This window comes from Hermetia illucens, chromosome 5, assembly GCF_905115235.1.
Source record: "Hermetia illucens chromosome 5, iHerIll2.2.curated.20191125, whole genome shotgun sequence".
In the NCBI taxonomy this organism is placed as follows: Eukaryota; Metazoa; Arthropoda; class Insecta; order Diptera; family Stratiomyidae; genus Hermetia; species Hermetia illucens.
Genome location: NC_051853.1, coordinates 82,231,542 through 82,252,355, shown reverse-complemented (window position 1 = coordinate 82,252,355; position 20,814 = coordinate 82,231,542). Strand labels below are relative to the sequence as shown.

At 41.3% G+C, this 20,814-nt stretch overlaps 1 protein-coding gene across 3 annotated transcripts in view; it reads left to right on the top strand.

Moving 5' to 3' along the window:
* The window catches only part of LOC119657492 (fibroblast growth factor receptor homolog 1-like), a 100,527-nt gene that overhangs the window by 31,443 nt on the left and 48,270 nt on the right, over positions 1 to 20,814 (top strand). For all 3 annotated transcript variants that reach the window (XM_038064416.1, XM_038064415.1, XM_038064417.1), the window contains exon 2: positions 6,882 to 7,300. In XM_038064416.1, the coding sequence (XP_037920344.1) occupies positions 7,159 to 7,300 (142 nt within the window). In that variant the 5' untranslated portion in view covers positions 6,882 to 7,158. The remainder of the gene's footprint in view (positions 1 to 6,881; positions 7,301 to 20,814) is intronic.

Here is a 20,814-nt window from a genome sequence, read left to right as displayed (position 1 = left end):
AAGCTGTAATTGCATCTTGACTAATTTCGCGAATTTTTTATAAAAGATGCATCATCCTCCGACGAAACATGCAGTACTTGTCCTCAACCCTAGCAAAGAATATTTGTTCGGGGCCGAAAAAACTTTTTCCGACATCTGAAAGGATATCTCAGACTTGTGTCTAAAAATGGAACTGCTGTGGTGGATGCGGTATTTCCACATTTATGAGATGGGTTAAAGAATAGATGGCGCATGACGCATCTCCAGCCTCATCTTCGATTCCACTGATTCAGACAAATACAGATGCATAAATTAAATTGATGTGAAAAGCTGCAGAGATGGTTCGTTAAAATTTAAAAACATGCTCCCTTACTCCCTTGCTACACCTCACTAATGCCCGTCCAAATCTTTGAATTGAAACCCCCACGGCTATACCTCACTAACTTCCGAAATTGGAAACGTGGGACTTAGCAGCGTTCCCAAGTGTTTTCTTTACATGAATTCCGCTGAGTTCTTCTCTTGATCGGGCGGACTGTCTCTTCAGGTAACGGACGATCCATAATTGTTGGAGTATAAAGTATCTTTCTGTGCAGATGACACTCCAAATTATCTTATCGATCAACACAAGTCTTATGAAGGAGGACTTAATATTCGCTGAAATTAGAGAGAATTTACGATGTGCCAATTAGCCGAATAAAAGTACAGACTCTGGATGGAGGAGGAAACTTGAAAAATGGAATAAGTGTTGACAAACATCTTAATTTGAAAATCTAATGCACGTGGCAGCTATACGGAAAGTCTGCTTGGGATGCGATGAAGTCATCTGGTCTCATTTGTTAGTTTGCATGAGCGAGGGTGGAAGCAATTTTAATAAGTCGAGCGAATCTTAAAGTTTACCCGTTCATATCAGATCTAGAAAATTAAAATTATAAATTTCAATGGTATGAACAAAAGAGCACTTGGCAACGGAAATAGATACAACCTGGCAAGATTTTTGCAGAAATTTTTAAGACAAAAGACCTTATTAACATCGCTTTCTGAAAAAAATTGACAAACATACGTAGAAAGTGAATGCCGATACATATAGAGAAGGGCATGGTTTTATGTGAGTTTTACGTTTTTATGCAAGCGAAAAAGGGATGTTCATTTTTTTGACCAAATGTAGCTGTGTGAAGTATCAAAGGAAAGATTTTCATTAGTGCTTCAAGAAGTTAGTCTTAGATTTGTCATTGGCTGCGAAGTAGGGTGGTAAAGGATTGAATAGTATAAATTTGAAATGAGGCAGGATTAATTTTGTTAAACGACCTAACAGAAAAATCCATCGATTCCTAGTACTACATTTTCGAAATTTACTAGAATCCTCCCACCCGCCAAATCCTACTAAATTGAACACAATTTTGCAGGAGCGTAAACAGCAATATAGGGGTAATAAGGTATAAGTTGTCTCTCCAAGAAACCCAGTAAACGCTACGGTCCACCATTTTGATGCTGCGAACTACTAAGACTGTAGGTACTGTAGGAGGGACAAGGGTAAAAGGACTTAGTCCTCCGGACTCTTCACCGGGTTTCTGCACCGAAAACAAGGACTTCATAGTGGCTCGGCCGATTATCAGAATGACTATTTTATCGGTTCGGACAATGCTCCCGCTATCGAGGGGTCTCCAGTGTTGCAAGTGCCTCCATTTGGAATACACTAGGCCATCCTGGAAGACTGTGTAATTCGGTTACGCCCTGGGTATCCGAGACTTCTCTCGCTCTGACTGCACAAACCATCCTTCATTCGGTGATAAAGAATACCATGTCATAACCCCGCAACGTATCGCAGATCTTACACTCTATCCAGTTTAGGAGTCCCACTCACAAAGTCTGACAGCACTGTACGATAAACTATGACTTTAATATGAGAGCGAGGCGAGGAGTACCTTCATATTGGCGGTAAATAGCATCAGCTCGATTGTGGTTGGATCTCTCTACTCACAACTCTGGTCAAGGGGTCAACTTGAATTATCCCGGTTCTCAGCATAGATACTATCGATTGCGTAAGACTCCCCTGGAATCCTATCCTGATTAGAGCCTTCTTTATGGCTTTAGTAATCATGTTGTTAAATGCTCCTTCTATATTCTGAAAGACAATAACGGTATGTTGCATATAGTATAAAGTAGTATAGAGGGACAGCATCTCCAACGATTTTAAGTAGTTGTGCTCGGATTTTCAATACAAACGAGGTGGACTAATTGACTGCAAGTCCTTTATCCACAATCGGTATGAAGACCTTTCGCGTATCTCCAGGAGTGCAATCTATATCCCCGCTAAATACAATGTCGATAAATCTCTAAAAGCCACGAAACAAACCTTTCTTTCATTTTTGGCATTATGATGACTCGCCTAGGCCCAGGGATTTGTATGTGGAGAAGCTATTTACAGTCTAGCTGATTTTACCCTCGGTGGTTGCCGATTCAATATTTTAAAACGTATTAACCTGCATAACCCCCACCTCCTCGAGGTACGGGGTAGCGAGGAAATTCCTCTGGGCTAGCAGCTTTTAGGCCCCGCCAGGAAACTCCGCTCAGGAGTGCCCCAATATTTTCCTGCAATTTTACGCGATTCAATTGCGGAATAGTTGATATTTTCGATATTCTCTTGATACTTCGACTATGTCCGCTTCCCCTCCTGTAATAGATATTCAAAACCTCCCTGACCCGCTTGACAGGACTTCGTTCACCGGGTGGCATTGTTCTTGAGCTGCATTTTGCTAGGCAAAAGAATTTAATGCTTGAAATGCTTTCTCTACATCTCCGCTTTCTAAAATCCCTGAAGACGCGGTTGTGATCTGAGAGGGTCTCTGATCAGATACTCTTCAGTTCTCTACTCTAAAATTCCATCACCAGTTAATAGGGCGCGAAACTGGGATGTCTGGAATTCCTTATTAAGGCAGGCCTAGACCGGATACCGGTTGTTGCGCCGTTGATGATGAGGATGGAAGTGATGTTGGTGAAAAGAGGCTCACCTTTTGTATTGATGCGATGTGATTGTAAACTTCCGATATTGCAATTCTTCCAAAGGAACTAATCGGTAGGGAGCCAGGTACGCCGAAGAAATTGACACGTTTTCCGCTTCCGCGGAACACAGCTCCAGTTTGACGAACATGACGAATTAGTTAAGACACCGATCTTCATCCCTTCCATCAGCTCTTTAGCAGCGTCGACTGAGTCCAGGTATCTTCCTGTTTCAAGAGCGAAGCCCTCCTTTTAACTTGTTGGGCTGCATTCCCTGTTCGGCTTTGCTGTGCATATGATTCTCCATAATCAAATGCTTTTACAACCTTCCATTTGCCGCTAGCGGAATTAAAATCTGCTAGCGTCAACTGTCAATGACTGTTAGCCAAATCGCTAAAAGGGTTCTCAGCGCGTGCTCCGTCAACCAGTCATTGCACTTGGCTGTCTGCAGAAATCCGAATCATTGCAAACACTGGTTCTCCTGCTCGACCTCAACATGCGACTAGCTACATTTGAAAGCAGTGTTTTTCACCTTCTGCTAGGTTGCAAAGCGCTTACAACTACATTCATCAAAAATTGCCTAGAATTTAGCGTCGTTATTCTGCTCATCGACAACAAATGCATTTCTATTCTTGGCAATCCTGTTCGAAACATTGACAGTCTTATGATACTAGCTTTTAACCTCCTTTGTCCGCTGCCAGCAACTCTTCTTCTTGTCGGTCCTTCTTCCCAGAGGGATCCCGGCGTAGACGGTTTTGGAGCACGACTAGTACTCGCTATGCCCAGTTACATGGCAAGTGTTTCCAGCTGGAAATCGCAAGACACCGACGAGGATCATTATTTGTCATTATCTCAAGCCTGATTATCTTGACGACATGACGGAAATATGGCGATAAAAGCTTGGAGCTTTCAAGTCAGGGTGCATATTTCGGTATACCAGGTATGAAAGGTTTTTGTATTTCGTTTATAAAGACATTTGAGTGCGCATTTGTCCCATGAGTTCGTCGAACGTAATATATGCATGTATTATGTGAGCATATCCACATTCAGTATTGAATTTGCAAAGAAGTGACAAATGTGTTAGCAATACTGCGATTTCTACCAGACTTGGTGGGATTATGCTCTATTTTTCGGTTCAGTAGTTTCTGAGAATGGATCCGTTAAAGCAATGATCATTTCCGATCCCCCGCACTCCCTACCTTTCCAACAAATATCAAAACTAAGACCAGCTTCGGAAAGTACTAATCGAGACCTTTCATTTGATTTCCTACATGACTATATTTGATGAAAAAAAATGTATACCCCCGTTTTGCATGTTTGGGAACCCGCCCTCAAATTCGAAGTAGAATTATGTAACTCACTGTGTATATGAGCGTTCACAGTTCCCACCTTTCCACTAAGTTTGGTATGAAATCCAAACGCCTCCGAGAAAAATGCGTGTGACGGACAGACAGGCAGACATTAAACTGATTTTAACAAGGTTTTATTTTACACAAGGGCTGGAGAGAGAAGGGATTCTTCATGAATGGAATTTTAATATTTCACGCGAATGTCAATTATTCTCGTTAATTATGATATCTGCATCTTAATATATCTGCATCTGCATCTTAATAAGTTTGAACTGCTATAACTTTGACACTAATGAACAGATTTTCATGAAACTTGGCACGGATATGTGCGATACTGTCCTCTATGGCGGTGCGATTTATTACTCCTAGGATAAGTTTAAGGGGGGTTTTCCAGTCTAATTTCTAAAAGATGATAATATACTATTAGTAACTGAGCACTTTACAATCCACGTGAAAACGAATACCAATATAGTACTAATCGAGACCTTTTATTTGAGACTCCACATGACTGTATCCGGTGAAAAAAATGTACACTCCCGATTTTCAACATTAATCTGCTACATCTGGTCCATAAGCCTTCACTTTCTCCAAAAAAGTAATGTATATATATAGTTGTTTCTCCTCCTCGACCGTGGTAAATGCGCTCTTCATTACGGTGAGCGACATAAACCTGACTTTTGCGAATGACTCGGAATATCGTGAAATAACTTTGCACAGTATTCTATACTATATCTGGATAAAATAAATAGCAAAAGATATGTTTTCTTGGACTCGATACATGGTATGACCACCCTAAAGCCAAGAATCTGCGTCCCCACATTCACATGCACCCGAAATTATTTTCTAGCCCGAAGCCAATCCGAAATAAGCCAAAAGAACAGCTAAGTGCAATTGATTCGCAAGTAATACTCGGCGTCGACATCGCCAACGCCTTTACTACTTTGATGAGCGAGGATGTTTGAGGAAACAGTATTAATACGACCATCATTTGGGAATGTGGTTGTAAAATACGTTACCCCGTGATTTCGAGTAATGCCGTGATGCTAGGTAATGCGGTGATGTTAGGTAATGTTGTAAGGGTGTGCAGAAACCAATTATAAAGCCTGTTAGATAGTCAAAAGTCATGGCCATGAGGTCAGTACTTATCCAAGGATCTCTTGCCATTTCGATAGCAAAGAAAATTTCAAAATATCTAGGCTGCTAGCCCACAAATTTCTACCCATTGAAGTCGCCTTTTACGAGAAGCAAGGAATACTTTGAGGGTATTTTTACACTTCATTTCAACCCTGAAGTAACTAGTACAATTTTGAGATGAGTTAAAAGTGCGGACTCCCCGTAGATGCGAAAGAGGCGTGTAAATGTTTTCTCGGAATATACATCTGGTATCAAATAGGGGTGTCCGATTAGAGCTTTCCGAAACTAGCCAAACTTTTAATATCAGTCGCAACGTCGGGTAATTAGTACCTAAAATGTATGCATTGTAAAACGGAATAATTCTCGTTTTTTTGAGCACCTTTCCAATCCATGATGTGATTCTATCAATTTGTGCCTTATGTGATTGAACTTAAGGAGGGATTTTCAAGTAAATTTCTAAAATATAGTAAAATTCTATTATTAAATACATTTGGGAATGGGATATACTTTGAGGCCTAGATTTCGCATAGAGGAGCGTAGTGGCTTTTTCATATTTTCGGGTTAGATATAGGGACGAACAAACAGACGGATAGGCAGAGGGACGGACGAAAATTCGGACCGGTATTATTAGGTTTTTTTCTACACAAATCCTTCAAAAAATATGATTTTGTACACTCAAAATACGAACAGAATACATACCATATGGCTCGATCACTCTTCTGCAAAAAGTTTATAATAAGTGGATGTTTTCATAGAGTTATTACGAGTAATAAATCTGGATATCCACGTACTGGCAAAAAGCGGCAGATACCAGTTGATCTGAAGTGTTCAACGGTGCCACATGCCCTGACTACCAAATAATTTATATTTTCTGTTAAAATTTCAAAGTGCCCGCAAAGTCAAATATCAATGCAGAGAACATCTAGAAACAATTCCAGAGCAAGGTGGAAATATTTTGAGATGTAATATAATAAATTCCGAACGTTCCAAACTCTTGCATTCACACTCAAATTTACGACCTCTCTATCCGAATTAACAAAAAGCTTGGAAGTAATATAAATACGAAAATATTTCCAACTAACAGTCAGTTCCACAAAATTTGGGAAATTTAGAATTCCAGAAATAAGTTATCTGGCCCGTACTAACTAAAAGCCCCGAGTAAATATTTACCATGGAATTCTTGCTAAACTGCTCCCACATGGAGCAATGGTCTCACCGGGGCGCCTAGATATTTCTGCTATTTTTACCCGTGGATGGTCCCACTCCTCCGAAACATCGGAGCAATGCTCGCGTGCTCTTCCCAAGCAATGTCTCTAGCACCTAATTTTCTTTTGTAAACGCGATCTTAACAAAATAGTACATGCCTAAGAACCATCACTTACCTGTTACTTCGTCTTTGATTTTTATCATTTTTATTTTCAGGGAAAATTAGTCTTTTCGGATCGTCAGCTCCTTGCAAAATCAAATGGAAAATATACGAGTACACCTAGGCGAAATGAAAAAATGGAATCGTTTACGAATGATTAGTTTTTTCGTGAAAACATCAGACAGACAACAATAAATAAATCACTCGTGTGTGCTAACAGGACAGTATAAACATTTAAATCTTCTAATTGTAAAAAAGAAAAGTTCGCTGAATTTCAAAACAAGTAAGTGCTGCCAAAGTGCTGAAAATTTGTCAATTTGTTCATTCGGAAAAATGGGGCCCACCTCGAAAACGACGGTTTCAATGGCGATCAGTTGGATTAGTTTACTTCTAGTATTATTTTTAAATTTAAATTTGGCTGTGGCACGGCGGATACCAACGACAACATATGACGATGTCATCCAAATCAGTTTAGGTGAGTAAAACTTTTTCTATTCTTCTTCAAGTGATTTCAAGATTCCTACTACTCACCTTTATGGCGAGTTTTATCTTTAAGTTTTATATTAGAAGATAGACTAATTTAGGTTACAACCCGAAATGGGAGAAATTACAGGTAGATTGAGAGTTTTGCTACTGGGCAGAGCTGGGAATTCCAGCAAACCAACATTTCTGCAATTTTTTATAAACGTTTTATTGTCTATTGTATGTCTGGCACGGGGTTCTTTGATCGTTCAGTACAATGTCCACCGTTATAAAAAAAAACATTTTCACATAGATGGGAAGATAAATTAGATTTCATCAGCAATTTATGTCATCAACAGTTAATAAAACTATTTTTAGTTTTATAGGATTGAGCATAAAATATAGTTCGGGGCGAAAGAAGTCAGAGCTAAGCTTTTCTACTTTATATCTGGGAAAATCCTCAACCTGACTGAAACACGAAAACAATCAAATATTTTATGCAATCAATTTTATAATCGTGAATACGACTCCCCGCCCACCCACAAACATGCAACAGCTAGGAAGCCATTAATAAATTTCTTCCAGCACACAATAAAGATAAAACAAATCATTACGAAATTTCATATTTCCGTCTGCCACACAATAGCCGCTGATGCACTTTTCATATTCGGATAAAAATAGACCTTTCCGTTGCCCCTAAGATGATGCGCTTCCTTGGTGCCACCAAATATTGTATTCCGTCATATTTCATCAGAATAAAACAACTGGAGATAACCATTTGTTTTCATTATCGCCGCAAGATTAATTAAATTTTTCAGATATTTCGCGGACGAATTTTAAAATTTACAGATAATTTCCTCTCTTTCAACCTAAATGCATTTTCGGGAATATATTGTGCAGATAATGTAGTAAAAATGTGCAAGGCGAACATTGTTTACCCAAAAAGATGCATTATCTTATCCTAATAAAATCTTAATTTTAATTTGCACACGCTTTCAAGATTCATTATTATAAATCCAGTACTTCTCCGTGAACAGAAATTTAAATGCAATTCAATTTGTTCAAGAAAACTTCCTCGAAGCAACATTTATGGCCAGAATGATCATTTCCCAAAATGAGTTGTCCTTTGATATCCTAGAAGAAAGATGACGTCAAACTTTTTGAATGTTTCGCAGAATAATAAAATCTAAAAATAATAATCCCCTTTAGCAGTCGCAATAATGTATAGCATGTTCCTAGCACCCCATAATTGATGGCTTTTAAAAAGTCTATTTGTAAATATTTTTCATTTTGATATTTTGAATGGAAAAATAGTCGCCGATTATTGGTATATTGACGCAAGTCATTGAAAATCTGAATGAAATATTTGGCACACAATTTTAGCATTTTCTGGCCCCGACATGTTCAGAAATTGTTGCAAATGCATTTGGGGTTCCGTGGAACTTTAAACACGTGCAATTTACTCGGAAACAGTTGAATTTATTGCTATGCAATTTTTTGAGAATCTTGATATTACAGGGTATTCCAAAAAAAAAAACAAATAATCCCGGAAAACATATCAAATTGACTAAATAGTGAATATTATATCTAGTAGACTAGTATATGTGATACTAGTCACTTTCGTGTGTTACAAACATTGTATGCTTGATACATTAAGTGGCATTAATTGCGGAGATTTCAATTTTGGTCAATTGTAACTTTGTTACTAATAGTACGGCTTCTGCCAAACTTTCCAGTTTTGTGCATTATGCAATGGCAGCCAAAGCACTATGCTAATATTCTAAAATCAAGACAAACTTTACTTTTTCATGCCGAAGAGTGAGTTTTTTTTATTCTTCATATACCGGTATTTCGAGGACCAATTGTCCTCTTGTTCAGTGAGGAAGAGGACAACTGGTCCAGGATTTTGGAAAAAACAACGAAGGCGCGTTCAGCACTGTTAATACATCGCGCGAAATTAAGTTCGTTACCTTCGTCGGGGGAACATCGCTGCCCAGATACATATATAGAAATTGATTAACGACTTGAATGATCTATTCATTAAAGCAATAGGAAGAGATATTCTCCACTATCTTGCTAGGCCGGATAGCCCCATACGCCCAGAACATCATTGGCCCATACCAAAGAGGCTTCACTCCAGGCAAATCAGCAACAGATCAGATTTTCTCTCTGCGGCAGGCGATGGAAAAACTGTTGGAATATGGACAACAGTTGCACCATCTGTTCATCGACTTTAAAGCCGCCTATGATAGCATAACCAGGGTAAAACTGTACACGGCCATGAGGGAATTCGGTATCCCGACGAAATTAATAAGACTGACTAGGCTGACCCTGACCAATGTGCGAGGCCAGATAAAAGCAGCAGGATCACTCTCAAGGCCATTCGACATCAACAACGGTCTACGACAAGGGGATGCGCTATCATGCGTCCTCTTTAACCTGGCCCTCGAGAAGGTGATCCGTGATGCTGAGGTGAATGCAAGAGGTACGATCCTTTTCAAGTCCACCCAACTACTGGCCTATGCTGACGATATCGACATAATGGGAAGAACCACCCGAGACGTTCAAACTGCCTTCATCCAGATCGAGCAGGCGGCGCGAGATCTTGGGCTGCACATCAATGAAGGCAAGACAAAATACATGGTGGCAACGTCAGCACCGAAGACGAATCAACCAACAACATCAAACCGCACTGGTCAAACACAAGCACGAACAAGAATAAGGATGGGGGAATACAACTTTGAGACCGTTGACAATTTCTCCTATCTAGGGTCGAAAATCACAACCGATAACAACTACGATGATGAAATCTGCGCACGGTTGTTGTCAGTCAACAGAGCCTACTTCAGCTTACAAAGACTGTTCCGCTCGAAACGTCTCACCATAGGGTCAAAGCTCTTACTGTACAAGACTATGATCTTGCCAGTCCTTATGTATTCCTCGGAAACTTGGGTTCTTAGCAAGAAAAATTGCGAACTCTTAGCCGCGTTCGAGAGAAGAATCCTCCGAAGAATTTTTGGCCCCCTACATGAGGATGGACGATTCCGTAGCCTACACAATGACGAAATCTATGAGCGATACCATGACCGTCCGGTTGTGGATAAAATCCGGCTCAATAGGTTACGGTGGGCGGGTCACTTAATCCGTATGGATGAAGATGATCCCACCCGGAAAGTCTATAAGGGCAATATCTATGGTAGGAAAAGAAGACGAGGCAGACCCTGCCTAAGATGGAGCGATGGCGTGGGCCAGGACGCCAGACAGCTTTTAGGGATATCGAATTGGTGGACCTCGGCGCAAAACCGGGATGTCTGGAGTTCCTTATTAAGGCAGGCCTAGACCGGATACCGGTTGTTGCGCCGTTGATGATGATGATGAATAGGAAGAGTGTGATGGCCACTCAGACTGGAAACCCTATTTTATTGGCGTTTATTTGTATCTTTCTGCGAATTCAGAGCCATTTGACTAAGGTCCAACAGCTATCAGTGTAATCTAAGTGCTGGAGGAAAGATGCCATAGTGCATTGTATCGCCTCACACTACCAATAATGTGAGGATATAATATCGACAGGAGGCTACCCAGACGGGCTCCGCTTTCGGCTTGAACATTCTTTGAAATTTTACCTCTACTAGTTTCTCTGAAATGCCCCACCAGTTGCACTTCCTGTTTACCCTGTCGAAAGCTTTCCCAAAATTGATGAAGAGCATGTGAAGAGGAGATTTAAACTCCGAATATCGATCCAAAATGATTCAAAGGGCATTTGAACAGAATTCAAATCAGGAGAATCATCATCATCAACGGCGCAACAACCGGTCTAGGCCTGCCTTAATAAGGAACTCCAGACATCCCGGTTTTGCCCCGGGGTCCACCAATTTGATATTCCTAAAAACTGTCTGGTGTCCTGGCCTACGTCATTGCCCCCAACCTATTGAGCTCGATTTAGAATCAGGATTTGGTAAATTTAGAATTTAAACCAGCTCGTCTGCTTCCAATCGAGTCTACGCAGGGTTCTTTAATACATCCCAAATTTATTTTAGCTATTATTTTTGTGACAGCAGGAAAACACGCAAATGCCCATCTAATTATTTTTTTTTTAAATGCTAACAGTCATGCCCATCTTCCACGCACTGAGAAAGATCTCGGATTCCCAGAGTCTACCTTGGTATTCAGATCAGCCAGCGCGATCATAGTGTCACCTTTAGAAAGGCTTTCCTGGACTGTATTCAATTGCTCACAGAGAGAACCTCCTCTGAGCTGAAGGTCTAGGCCGTTGGTGTGTAATAATGCACTATTGAAATATTCTTCATTCTGCGACTTGCAGTTGTTGTAAGCATTAACCCACCACCGGATTAACACTCAACTCCACCAGGTTTTCCACCTAACTACACAATGGCCGGCCTTTAAATATGGAACTCAAGTTGGTGAAAGCGAGTATTCGAGAGCCCCCGATACGTAATCGAGGAGCGTATACACATTCCAAAAACCAATCCGCCCTTAATGACAAACGAGGAATAATATGCGTGAATTCTTTATCCCCACCAGTCACAATCCCACCTGCTCTCTGGGACGCCTGGATGTTAAACGAAAATTTAGATTATAGTGATTCGTCCTTCCTCCTTTTTCAAAGAGTTTAGGGCAATTTTTTAGGGACGATGGATCCGTTTATATGTAGCTCACTGCCTCTATGTGTTTGATATGTGTCTCGGAATATTCATTTCCATGTTTTATAAACATTTTATATATGCTACCTTAGAAGGTGTTAATTCGGAAAGGAGGCATCTGAGATGCTGTAATTTTGTTTGTAATAGTACGATCTCCATCAAATTTTCCAATTCTAGGTGCTCTGGGTATGAAGGTTTTGTGTTCATCTTATTTGAGAAACTTTCTATACACGTTTTTCCATTCGTATATAACTAAAAATTCAAAATGTTCCTTCATATTTTTTTAAAATCCAAAATATATGCACAGTATTATTACAGACATAGCTATTATGCTCACCCTAAACAAACAAACATTGTCTCTTACCGAATACTTTTTTTTTTGTTTTTATGGGTGGTGGTGGAAATCTTAAAAAGACGCTGCTGCGCCAGGTTGCAGCAGTGTGTAGGATCCGCGTCTACCAAAACCACCCTCACTTCTTCGCCCGCGGGATTGGCGTGAAGTATTACTTTGCGAGGAGGGCTCTGACGTAGTTTCTACAGTTTTCTTTCCGATTTCAGCTTCTCCTCGACGAAATTGTGGGGGACCGATAACTGCGTTGAGAACATCGTTTAACTTTCCTCTTTCATTCGCGAATCTCGGACAATGGAACATAACATACTCCGGGTCCTCGGGTGTATTGGCGCATTTGGGATAATCTGGGGACTCATCCAATCCGAAGCAATGTAAGTTCTTCCTGTATCCACCGTGTCACATACGGAACTGCGTTAGGTGGTAATTCAACTCTCCCTGCTTCCACTTGACTAATCTCTCAATGCAAGGAATCAGTGTATGGGTCCAACGGCCTTTCGGAATTAACTCACCGTTGCTACCATCTCCTGTACAGTTCCTTCCTAGTGGCTCTCCGGACGGCAGCAACCACCTCGGCCGGATTCGCCATACTTCTCCTTTGAAGATAATGTGCCTCATTCGGTATGCCGAGCTTACCCTTCGCTGGGTCACTGTGTTATCCAGTGCGCACGCCCAGACAGGAGCGGCGTATAGCAGGATGGATTTCATCACCCCTGCGATAAGCAGCCGTCGACCAAATTTTGGGTCTCTAATACTAGGCATCAACCGCATCTCCCGCCAGATCCAGTTTGCCTTTTTGGAACCAGGCTTTGGTGGCATGAATAGTTTCACTTCCATACAGTTCCACGTCCTGGAAGTGTTTCGCAACTACTACCACTGCCAGATTGGTTGCAAAACCAATCAATCAGCAGTCTGTTATATATCACCCAGTCCAACATCTTTCCCATAGTGCCTAAAAGACGGAAAAGGATATATGAAGAGGGTGCGCGAGATGGGTTTTATGGCTTCGGTAGCAGAACCAATCTCTGCCTTTTCCACTGAGCGAGAAATATTCATTCCGTCACGCACGGTTCAAATATGCTTATGAATCATGCAGACTTGATTTTAGCAGCCAACTTCAGGGCTTTGTTCGGAATCCCATCCAATCCCGCAGCCTTATTATCCCCAGTTCGTCCGCAAATTCCTCGTAGTTCGTCCTCGGTCACCCCGGGGATTCTGAAGTGGTCCTATTACACCGTTGGTTGAGGACGACTTTCTTCCTGTTGGGGGAAAAAATTGTGATTATTTTGAACAAGAGTGTCGGGCACGTCACTTGGGGTGATTTTTGGCACGAATCTTGTTCATTACAACCTTTCTTACCGAATACTGTACATATGCGTAAATATGTAGGTATATTCGGTATCGCTGGTATTAACGCACAAATATATCTATCTGAATTAAAGCCTACCTACATTCACAATGTTGTTCCGTTTCACCTTCTATTCACATGAGTTCACTTTTTTGAGGTATTGACGATTTGATATACGATGATGACTTCATACACGTTCTAGAATACACTAAATTCAAATAAAACAGGTAATTTTCACCTCGTTAATAATAGTTGGATTTCCTTCAAACTTATCAAAATTATGTTATTATTATCCGCTACACCGTTCTGTACTTCTAGGATAAACTTTTTCTGGGTAAATTACCGAACTGTGGTAAAACATTACCATATTATTTACTTTATTTGTGAAGATATCGTAACGGGATGTATTTGCAGGCCTAGATTTCGATTGATAAAACATTGTGTTTTTCAGATTTTTCCGTTAGATAGCGGTGGAGAACGAGACCTGTTTTAATCTCTTATTCTCCTACGTTTCATCCAGTATCAAATAAACCAATTACCAAGTACTAATTGAGCTCTTTCATTTGAATCCCCGCATCGCCATCTTCTGTGATAAAAAAGGTATACCCTTTTTTCGCATGTATGGTGCCCCCTTTGCATCAGCAGAAAATTGCACTACTTACTACATATAAACGGATTCACCGACCACATGTTTTCACGAATTTTATGACCATAGGTTCAGCCGTTTCCGAATAAATCCAGAGTGACAGACAGACAATCAGACATTGAATCGATTTTAAGAAGATTCACAAACCCACAATACTTGAGGCACGGAGCTTCCCCTTTCCGAGTTGTCTTCTTACATGTATTATTTATTATTCTATAATTGACATGCCCGAACGCCGGGACTTCTGACATCCTGGTGGATACATAGCTGGTTTTCGACAACTTGATCGAACCCTGGACATCGAGGCTTTGTAGTCTTAGATGTTTGTTGCATAATCATGCTAACTAATCGTTGATATTTACTTTGAACTCCAGCTTGGTAGCAAACTTTTTTCATCGGCCGATTTTATTTTGTAGATTGAGACTACTTGTTATCAGTAATGTACTAGTGATTCCTGCAGGCACAATCTACTAAGACTTTTCATTCCTTAAGCGATGAAATCTGCGCACGGTTGTTGGTTGCCAACAGTTTTTGTAAGCTGTACAAAAACTATTTCGCCCACATTTCACAATAAGTTCAACGCTCTTACTATACAAGACTATGATCCTGCCAGTTCTTACGTATTCCTCGGTATTGGCCGCGTTCGAGAGAAGAATCCTCCGAAGAATTTTTGGTTCTCCTACACCGCCTGATTGTGGATAGAATCCGGCTCAACAGGTTGTGGTGGGCAGGCCACCTAATCCGTATGAATGAGGATGATCCAGGCCGGAAAGTCCATAAGGGCAATATCTATGGCATGGGGGATACGAACCCATGCGCACAAAGGATTGCTTAAACCTCATCAAAAAGAACCTCCGAATCATAGTGGGAATTCTCACTGGTCATTGTCGGCTGAACTATCACCTAGGGAAGCTAGGGATATCTACGAACACTGCCTGCAGGTTTTGTGAGGCGGAGGACGAAACCTCTATACACGTCCTGGGACAGTGTCCGGCACTTGTGCAAAGTAGATCGAGACATCTGGGAGAACACTTAATACCAGATGCAAAGCTGAAACATCTGGAAGTGGGGAACATACTAAAGTTCCTAACGGTTACAGGCCTGCTTGAGATATTATGATCAATAGGTACACTATAACCAGTAAAAGGGGCACAATAGTTCTTTAAGGAGGCGATGCGACTTTCCCTTAACAGAATAATAATAATATGGTAAAAAAAAGATGAAGCAGACTCAGCCTTTGATGAAGCGATGACGTAGGTCAGGACGCCAGACAGCTTTTAGGAATAACAAATTGGTGGACCTCAGCGTAAAACCGGGGTGTCTGGAGTTTCTTACTAAGGTACGTTTAGACCAGATACTGGTTGTTGCCCCGTTAATGATAATGATGATCAAAGTCAACGCCTCCCTTACAATGTTTTCCATATCTTTTTTAACAGGGAAATAGTTCAAATCTTGGTCTGAGTTTAGCACTTTAGCGGTAGTAGCTAGTATCTTCGTTCTACCCCAAATTTTAGAAGTAGGGCATCAGTCCCTGTCTTCCGGAAAGCAATGACTTTTACAGTTCGTTTAACTGAATCTTACTCTTTTTTTAAAAAACCTAGGGCGTATGTATCATCATCAACGGCGCAACAACCGGTATCCGGTCTAGGCCTGCCTTAATAAGGAACTCCAAACATCCCGGTTTTGCGCTGAGGTCCACCAATTCGATATCCCTAAAAGCTGTCTGACGTCCTGACCGACGTCATTGCCCCCAACCTATTGAGCTCGATTTAGAATCAGGATTTGGTAAATTTAGAATTTAAACCAGCTCGTCTGCTTCCAATCGAGTCTACGCAGGGTTCTTTAATACATCCCAAATTTATTTTAGCTATTATTTTTGTGACAGCAGGAAAACACGCAAATGCCCATCTAATTATTTATTATTAGAAATTGTCAACCGTCTCAAAGTTGTATTCTCCTATCCTTATTCTTCTTCGTGTTTGACCAGTGCGGTTTGATGTTGTTGGTTGGTTGGTTTTCGGTGCTGACGTTGCCACCATATATTTTGTCTTGCCTTCCTTGATTTGCAGCCCAAGATCTCGCGCCGCCTGCTCGATCTGGATGAAGGCAGTTTGTACATCTCGGGTGGTTCTTCCCATGATGTCGATATCGTCAGCATAGGCCAGTAGTTGGGTGGACTTGAAAAGGATCGTACCTCTTGCATTTACCTCAGCATCACGGACCACTTTCTCGAGGGCCAGGTTAAAGAGGACGCATGATGGGGCATCCCCTTGTCGTAGACCGTTGTTGATGTCGAATGGTCTTGAGAGTGATCCTGCTGCTCTTATGTGGCCTCGCACATTGGTCAGGGTCAGCCTAGTCAGTCTTATTAATTTCGTCGGGATACCGAATTCTCTCAAGACCGTGTACAATTTTACCCTGGCTATGCTATCATAGGCGGCTTTAAAGTCGATGAACAGATGGTGCAACTGTTGTCCATATTCCAACAGTTTTTCCATCGCCTGCCGCAGAGAGAAAATCTGATCTGTTGCTGATTTGCCTGGAGTGAAGCCTCTTTGGTATGGGCCAATGATGTTCTGGGCGTATGGGGCTATCCGGCCTAGCAAGATAGTGGAGAATATCTTATAGATGGTACTCAGCAACGTGATACCTCTATATTTGCTGCACTGTGTGATATCTCCCTTTTTATGTATGAGACAGATAATGCCTCGTTGCCAATCGTCAGGCATTGATTCGCTGTCCCATACCTTGAGCACAAGTTGATGAACCACTTGATGTACTGGTCGCCTCCATATTTAACCAGTTCGGTTGTAATTCCATCGGCTCCTGGCGACTTATGATTTTTTAGACGATGAATTGCACGGACTGTTTTTCCTAAACTTGGTGGTCGCAGTATTGTATCTTCAGTTGGCGGGACCTCCAACTCACCGATGTTTTGGTTGTTCAGTAGCTCATCAAAGTACTCAACCCATCGCTCCAATATGCCCATTTTGTCGGAAATCAGATTTCCCTCTTTGTCTCGGCAGGATGAGCATCGAGGTGTATAAGGTTTCATCCTGCTGACTTGTTGGTAAAACTTGCGCGCCTGGTGCGGTTGCTCCCTGTACTTTTCTAGTTCACACACTTGTTGGTTCTCCCAGGCTTCCTTTTTCCGTCTGTGAAGTCGCTTCTCCGCTCGACGGAGTGCGTGATAAGTCTCCACGCGTGCCCGCGTTCTTTGAGAATGCAACATTACTCGGTATGCGGCATTCTTCCGTTCCGTTGCTAGCTTACATTCACCGTCAAACCAGCCGTTCCGCCTCCTTTTGCGGCTGGGACCAAGTGTGTTTGTGGCCGTATCCATGATAACGTTCTTCAGGTGATTGTGAAGATCATTTATTGATGCGTCATCTCCAGGTCCTCTGTTGACTGCGGTTATTGCGGCATCCATTTCCCTCTTATAGGTGTCGCGGAGGGTTGTGTTGTGGATGCCTTCAGTGTTAACTCTCACCTGATTGTGAGAGGGGATTGTTATTCGAGTTCGGAGCACCATGCCAATGAGACAGTGATCCGAGTCTATATTGGCCTCCCTATATGTTCTGACATTCATCAAGGCTGAGAGGTGGCGGCGTTCGATCAACACACGGTCAATTTGGTTGAAAGTGGCCCCGTCTGGAGAGGCCCACGTATGTTTGTGGACCGTTTTCCGCGCAAACCAGATACTTCCAACAACCATTTCGGGTGACCCTGCTAATTGAATAATCCGCAGTCCGTTATCATTTGTTTTTTCGTGTAAGCTATGGGAGCCAACGTATCGCCTGAATACGGGCTCCTTCCCTACTTGGCTGTTAAAATCGTATGTTGTGCCATTGTTGGTTGCACTCATTTCGTGTTACTTCACCGGTTTTTCTTTCTACTTTTTAGGCGGATTATTTAGCTATTCCCCCTCGTAGAAACCTTCCACCATTTCTCGGATTTTTAGGTAGCTTTTTCACCAGCTCTATATTAATTGTATTAAACCCATTACGGCAGCCGCTACTGGGTCACTTTGTATTGCCCCTCCTCTATTTCCCATGATTTCCGACAAAAGGGGACAATATTAAAAAGCTGTTTGAGTTCGAAGACGAATCTCTGCTTCATCGTTGCAGCCTTCATTTTATGTAGGATTTGCCTATATTTAACTAGCACACAATTCCACCTTTTCCTTCAGGAACTTTTTATTTCTGGGGCCTCTTGCGTTTTTGTGACTGGCTTCGTGTTACTGTGCCATTGGGAAAGGATTTTCAGCTATATTCTTCCTGTGAACATTGTCTGCCGCCTTTGCTTGCGATTTCTGTTAACCAGACCCAATCGGAGATCACCTTATCTTTATGCTATTGTTGAAAATGTTAACATTTTTTTTACTGTCTTTGGTTATATTTTTAGTCATTAGCGAAGCCTGAAAGCAGGTGACACTAGGACTCCGCGTCATGTCCTTTCCTTCTTTCTATAACTATCTTCCAAATACATTTCATGTCACAACCTCAACAACGGACGGAGATGGAGTAGGGACCTAAATTCCGCACACTAATCCGAAGGGTATTAATCTGGCCGGTACAGGAGGATCCCGAATGAAAGCCAGCACCTATCTGCATGTTACAGTGGATTGCCATATCATCCACATTGAGATGGAATTTCACTGGATGTTATACAATCTGTAATCGTGCTGAGATGTTTTTATCCATTTCTTAAGCTGCTTATAATCATGGGGCCATCGAAAGGCTTATGACTGCTTGAAAAATGTATCACTTATGACGAGGCGGTGAAAATTGCAAGAAATTCACATCTATCGCCGTTGTTGTTATGATCACCTTCCCATTACATGATTGATCAAGTTGTTGTCGAAGCCGATCTCGGCATTTAGATCACCTATCACAACGCCATCTTTAGGAAGCCTCTCCTGAATTGCATGTAGTAATTTCCGTTGCGTAGAACTGCATAGAGGACATTGGTCTTTCCAGAGTAGAAAGGCGCAATGCCACAATATGGCCTCGCTTGGGCCCAGAAAATCTACTTTATATTGCGAGATTCTCACTCAACTTGGAAAAAGCAAGCATTGCGGAGTCCTTCAATACCTTTGTCAAGGAGTGTAAGCACATACTAGAAACTAATCAAACACAGTTCTCAATAGTCAAAGGCCAAATCTGAAAAGTCAATTCGAGGCATGTTTGACGTTTCGGTAGCAACATTGTTTCGAAATTTTCAGATTGCTTCCCATGACTTTTTATCCACCCTATTGAGTGCACCCTTAAATCCTGTTGATTTGTTTGGTAGTAGCTATTTCAATCAAAAGAAAATATAGAACCGAATGAACCAAAACCGAGACAAAACCCCCGCTATCTATATTCATATACAATCGCGAGAAATTGACCTTATTTTTGTCGTAAATTTTGTGTTTGTCAAACTCGCGTTTAAAATTAGGAAACAGACAATGAAGCAATGTATCTCTGCTCCACTTTCCAAAGTGGACCATCCATTTTATCCTTCCTTTCCACGTTCATAAATATTTTACAAGGTGGCTGGCTTGCCGCAAACATTCTAAACATCTTCAATTACTTTAGTCTGATGCCAATAGTAATTAATAATTCTAAAAAGTTTTAGACGGAACGCCTACGCTCTACTTGTATGACCTTAAAAATAAATCGTAAAACACGAAGACATTTCTAAATTGTGTGCGAATTTATTTTCGCAGACGTTAACTCACGATTGATTTTCAAAATATCTGAAACGTTGAAGAATTTCAGTTCACAGATTTCGAAAACGCTCTTCAATCGCGTTCGACAAGCGTCTTATGCATATTTTTAGAAGCACATAAAAATTTATTATTGTTGCTAAAACTTAATTAGATGCTGTTGTTCGCCAGATGTTAGCTCGTGTGTTTGTACGTGAAAGTCGAAATTTTGCGCTCAATACAGTGTTTTCAATTTACATGCCCCTAAGGACTCTCTCAAATAAATTAGCCCCCGATAAAACTCGTACAGCGTGGAAGATGGATGACTCCCTGGATTTCTGGCCATGTCGTGTCTAGGCTGTAATGAATACTCTGAAAAAATACGTAGAACTTTTCGGAGAGAGCTCGTCCAGTATTTTCACCGGAAAATTGTTGTTTATAAACATGTTCGGATGGAGTGTGAGGTGCTTGCTTACTTTTGGAAGTAAAAATAGATGCTGGCGATGTTGGCCACCACTGTCGGAAAATTTACGACCGGTATCACGGGAAAAACTTATTTCCTTCACAAATTTGCAAGGAAGACAGCTTAGTATGTTGCAACAGGACTCAAATTTCATATGTCACATGTTCGAAGTTTTCAACTGGGGTTGGTGCGAGTACTTAAAACTTCCCTCGTTATTTTCAATTTTCCAACCATGGTCCTGTGCACTTGTTTCATCACTTAAAGACAGCGTCCCATGTTCGAAATAAAAAACGAGTCATAACATAAATCTGATCCCAAAATTGAACCGATGACTTCTTGAAATGCAACACATCTGCCCCACATATGGTAAA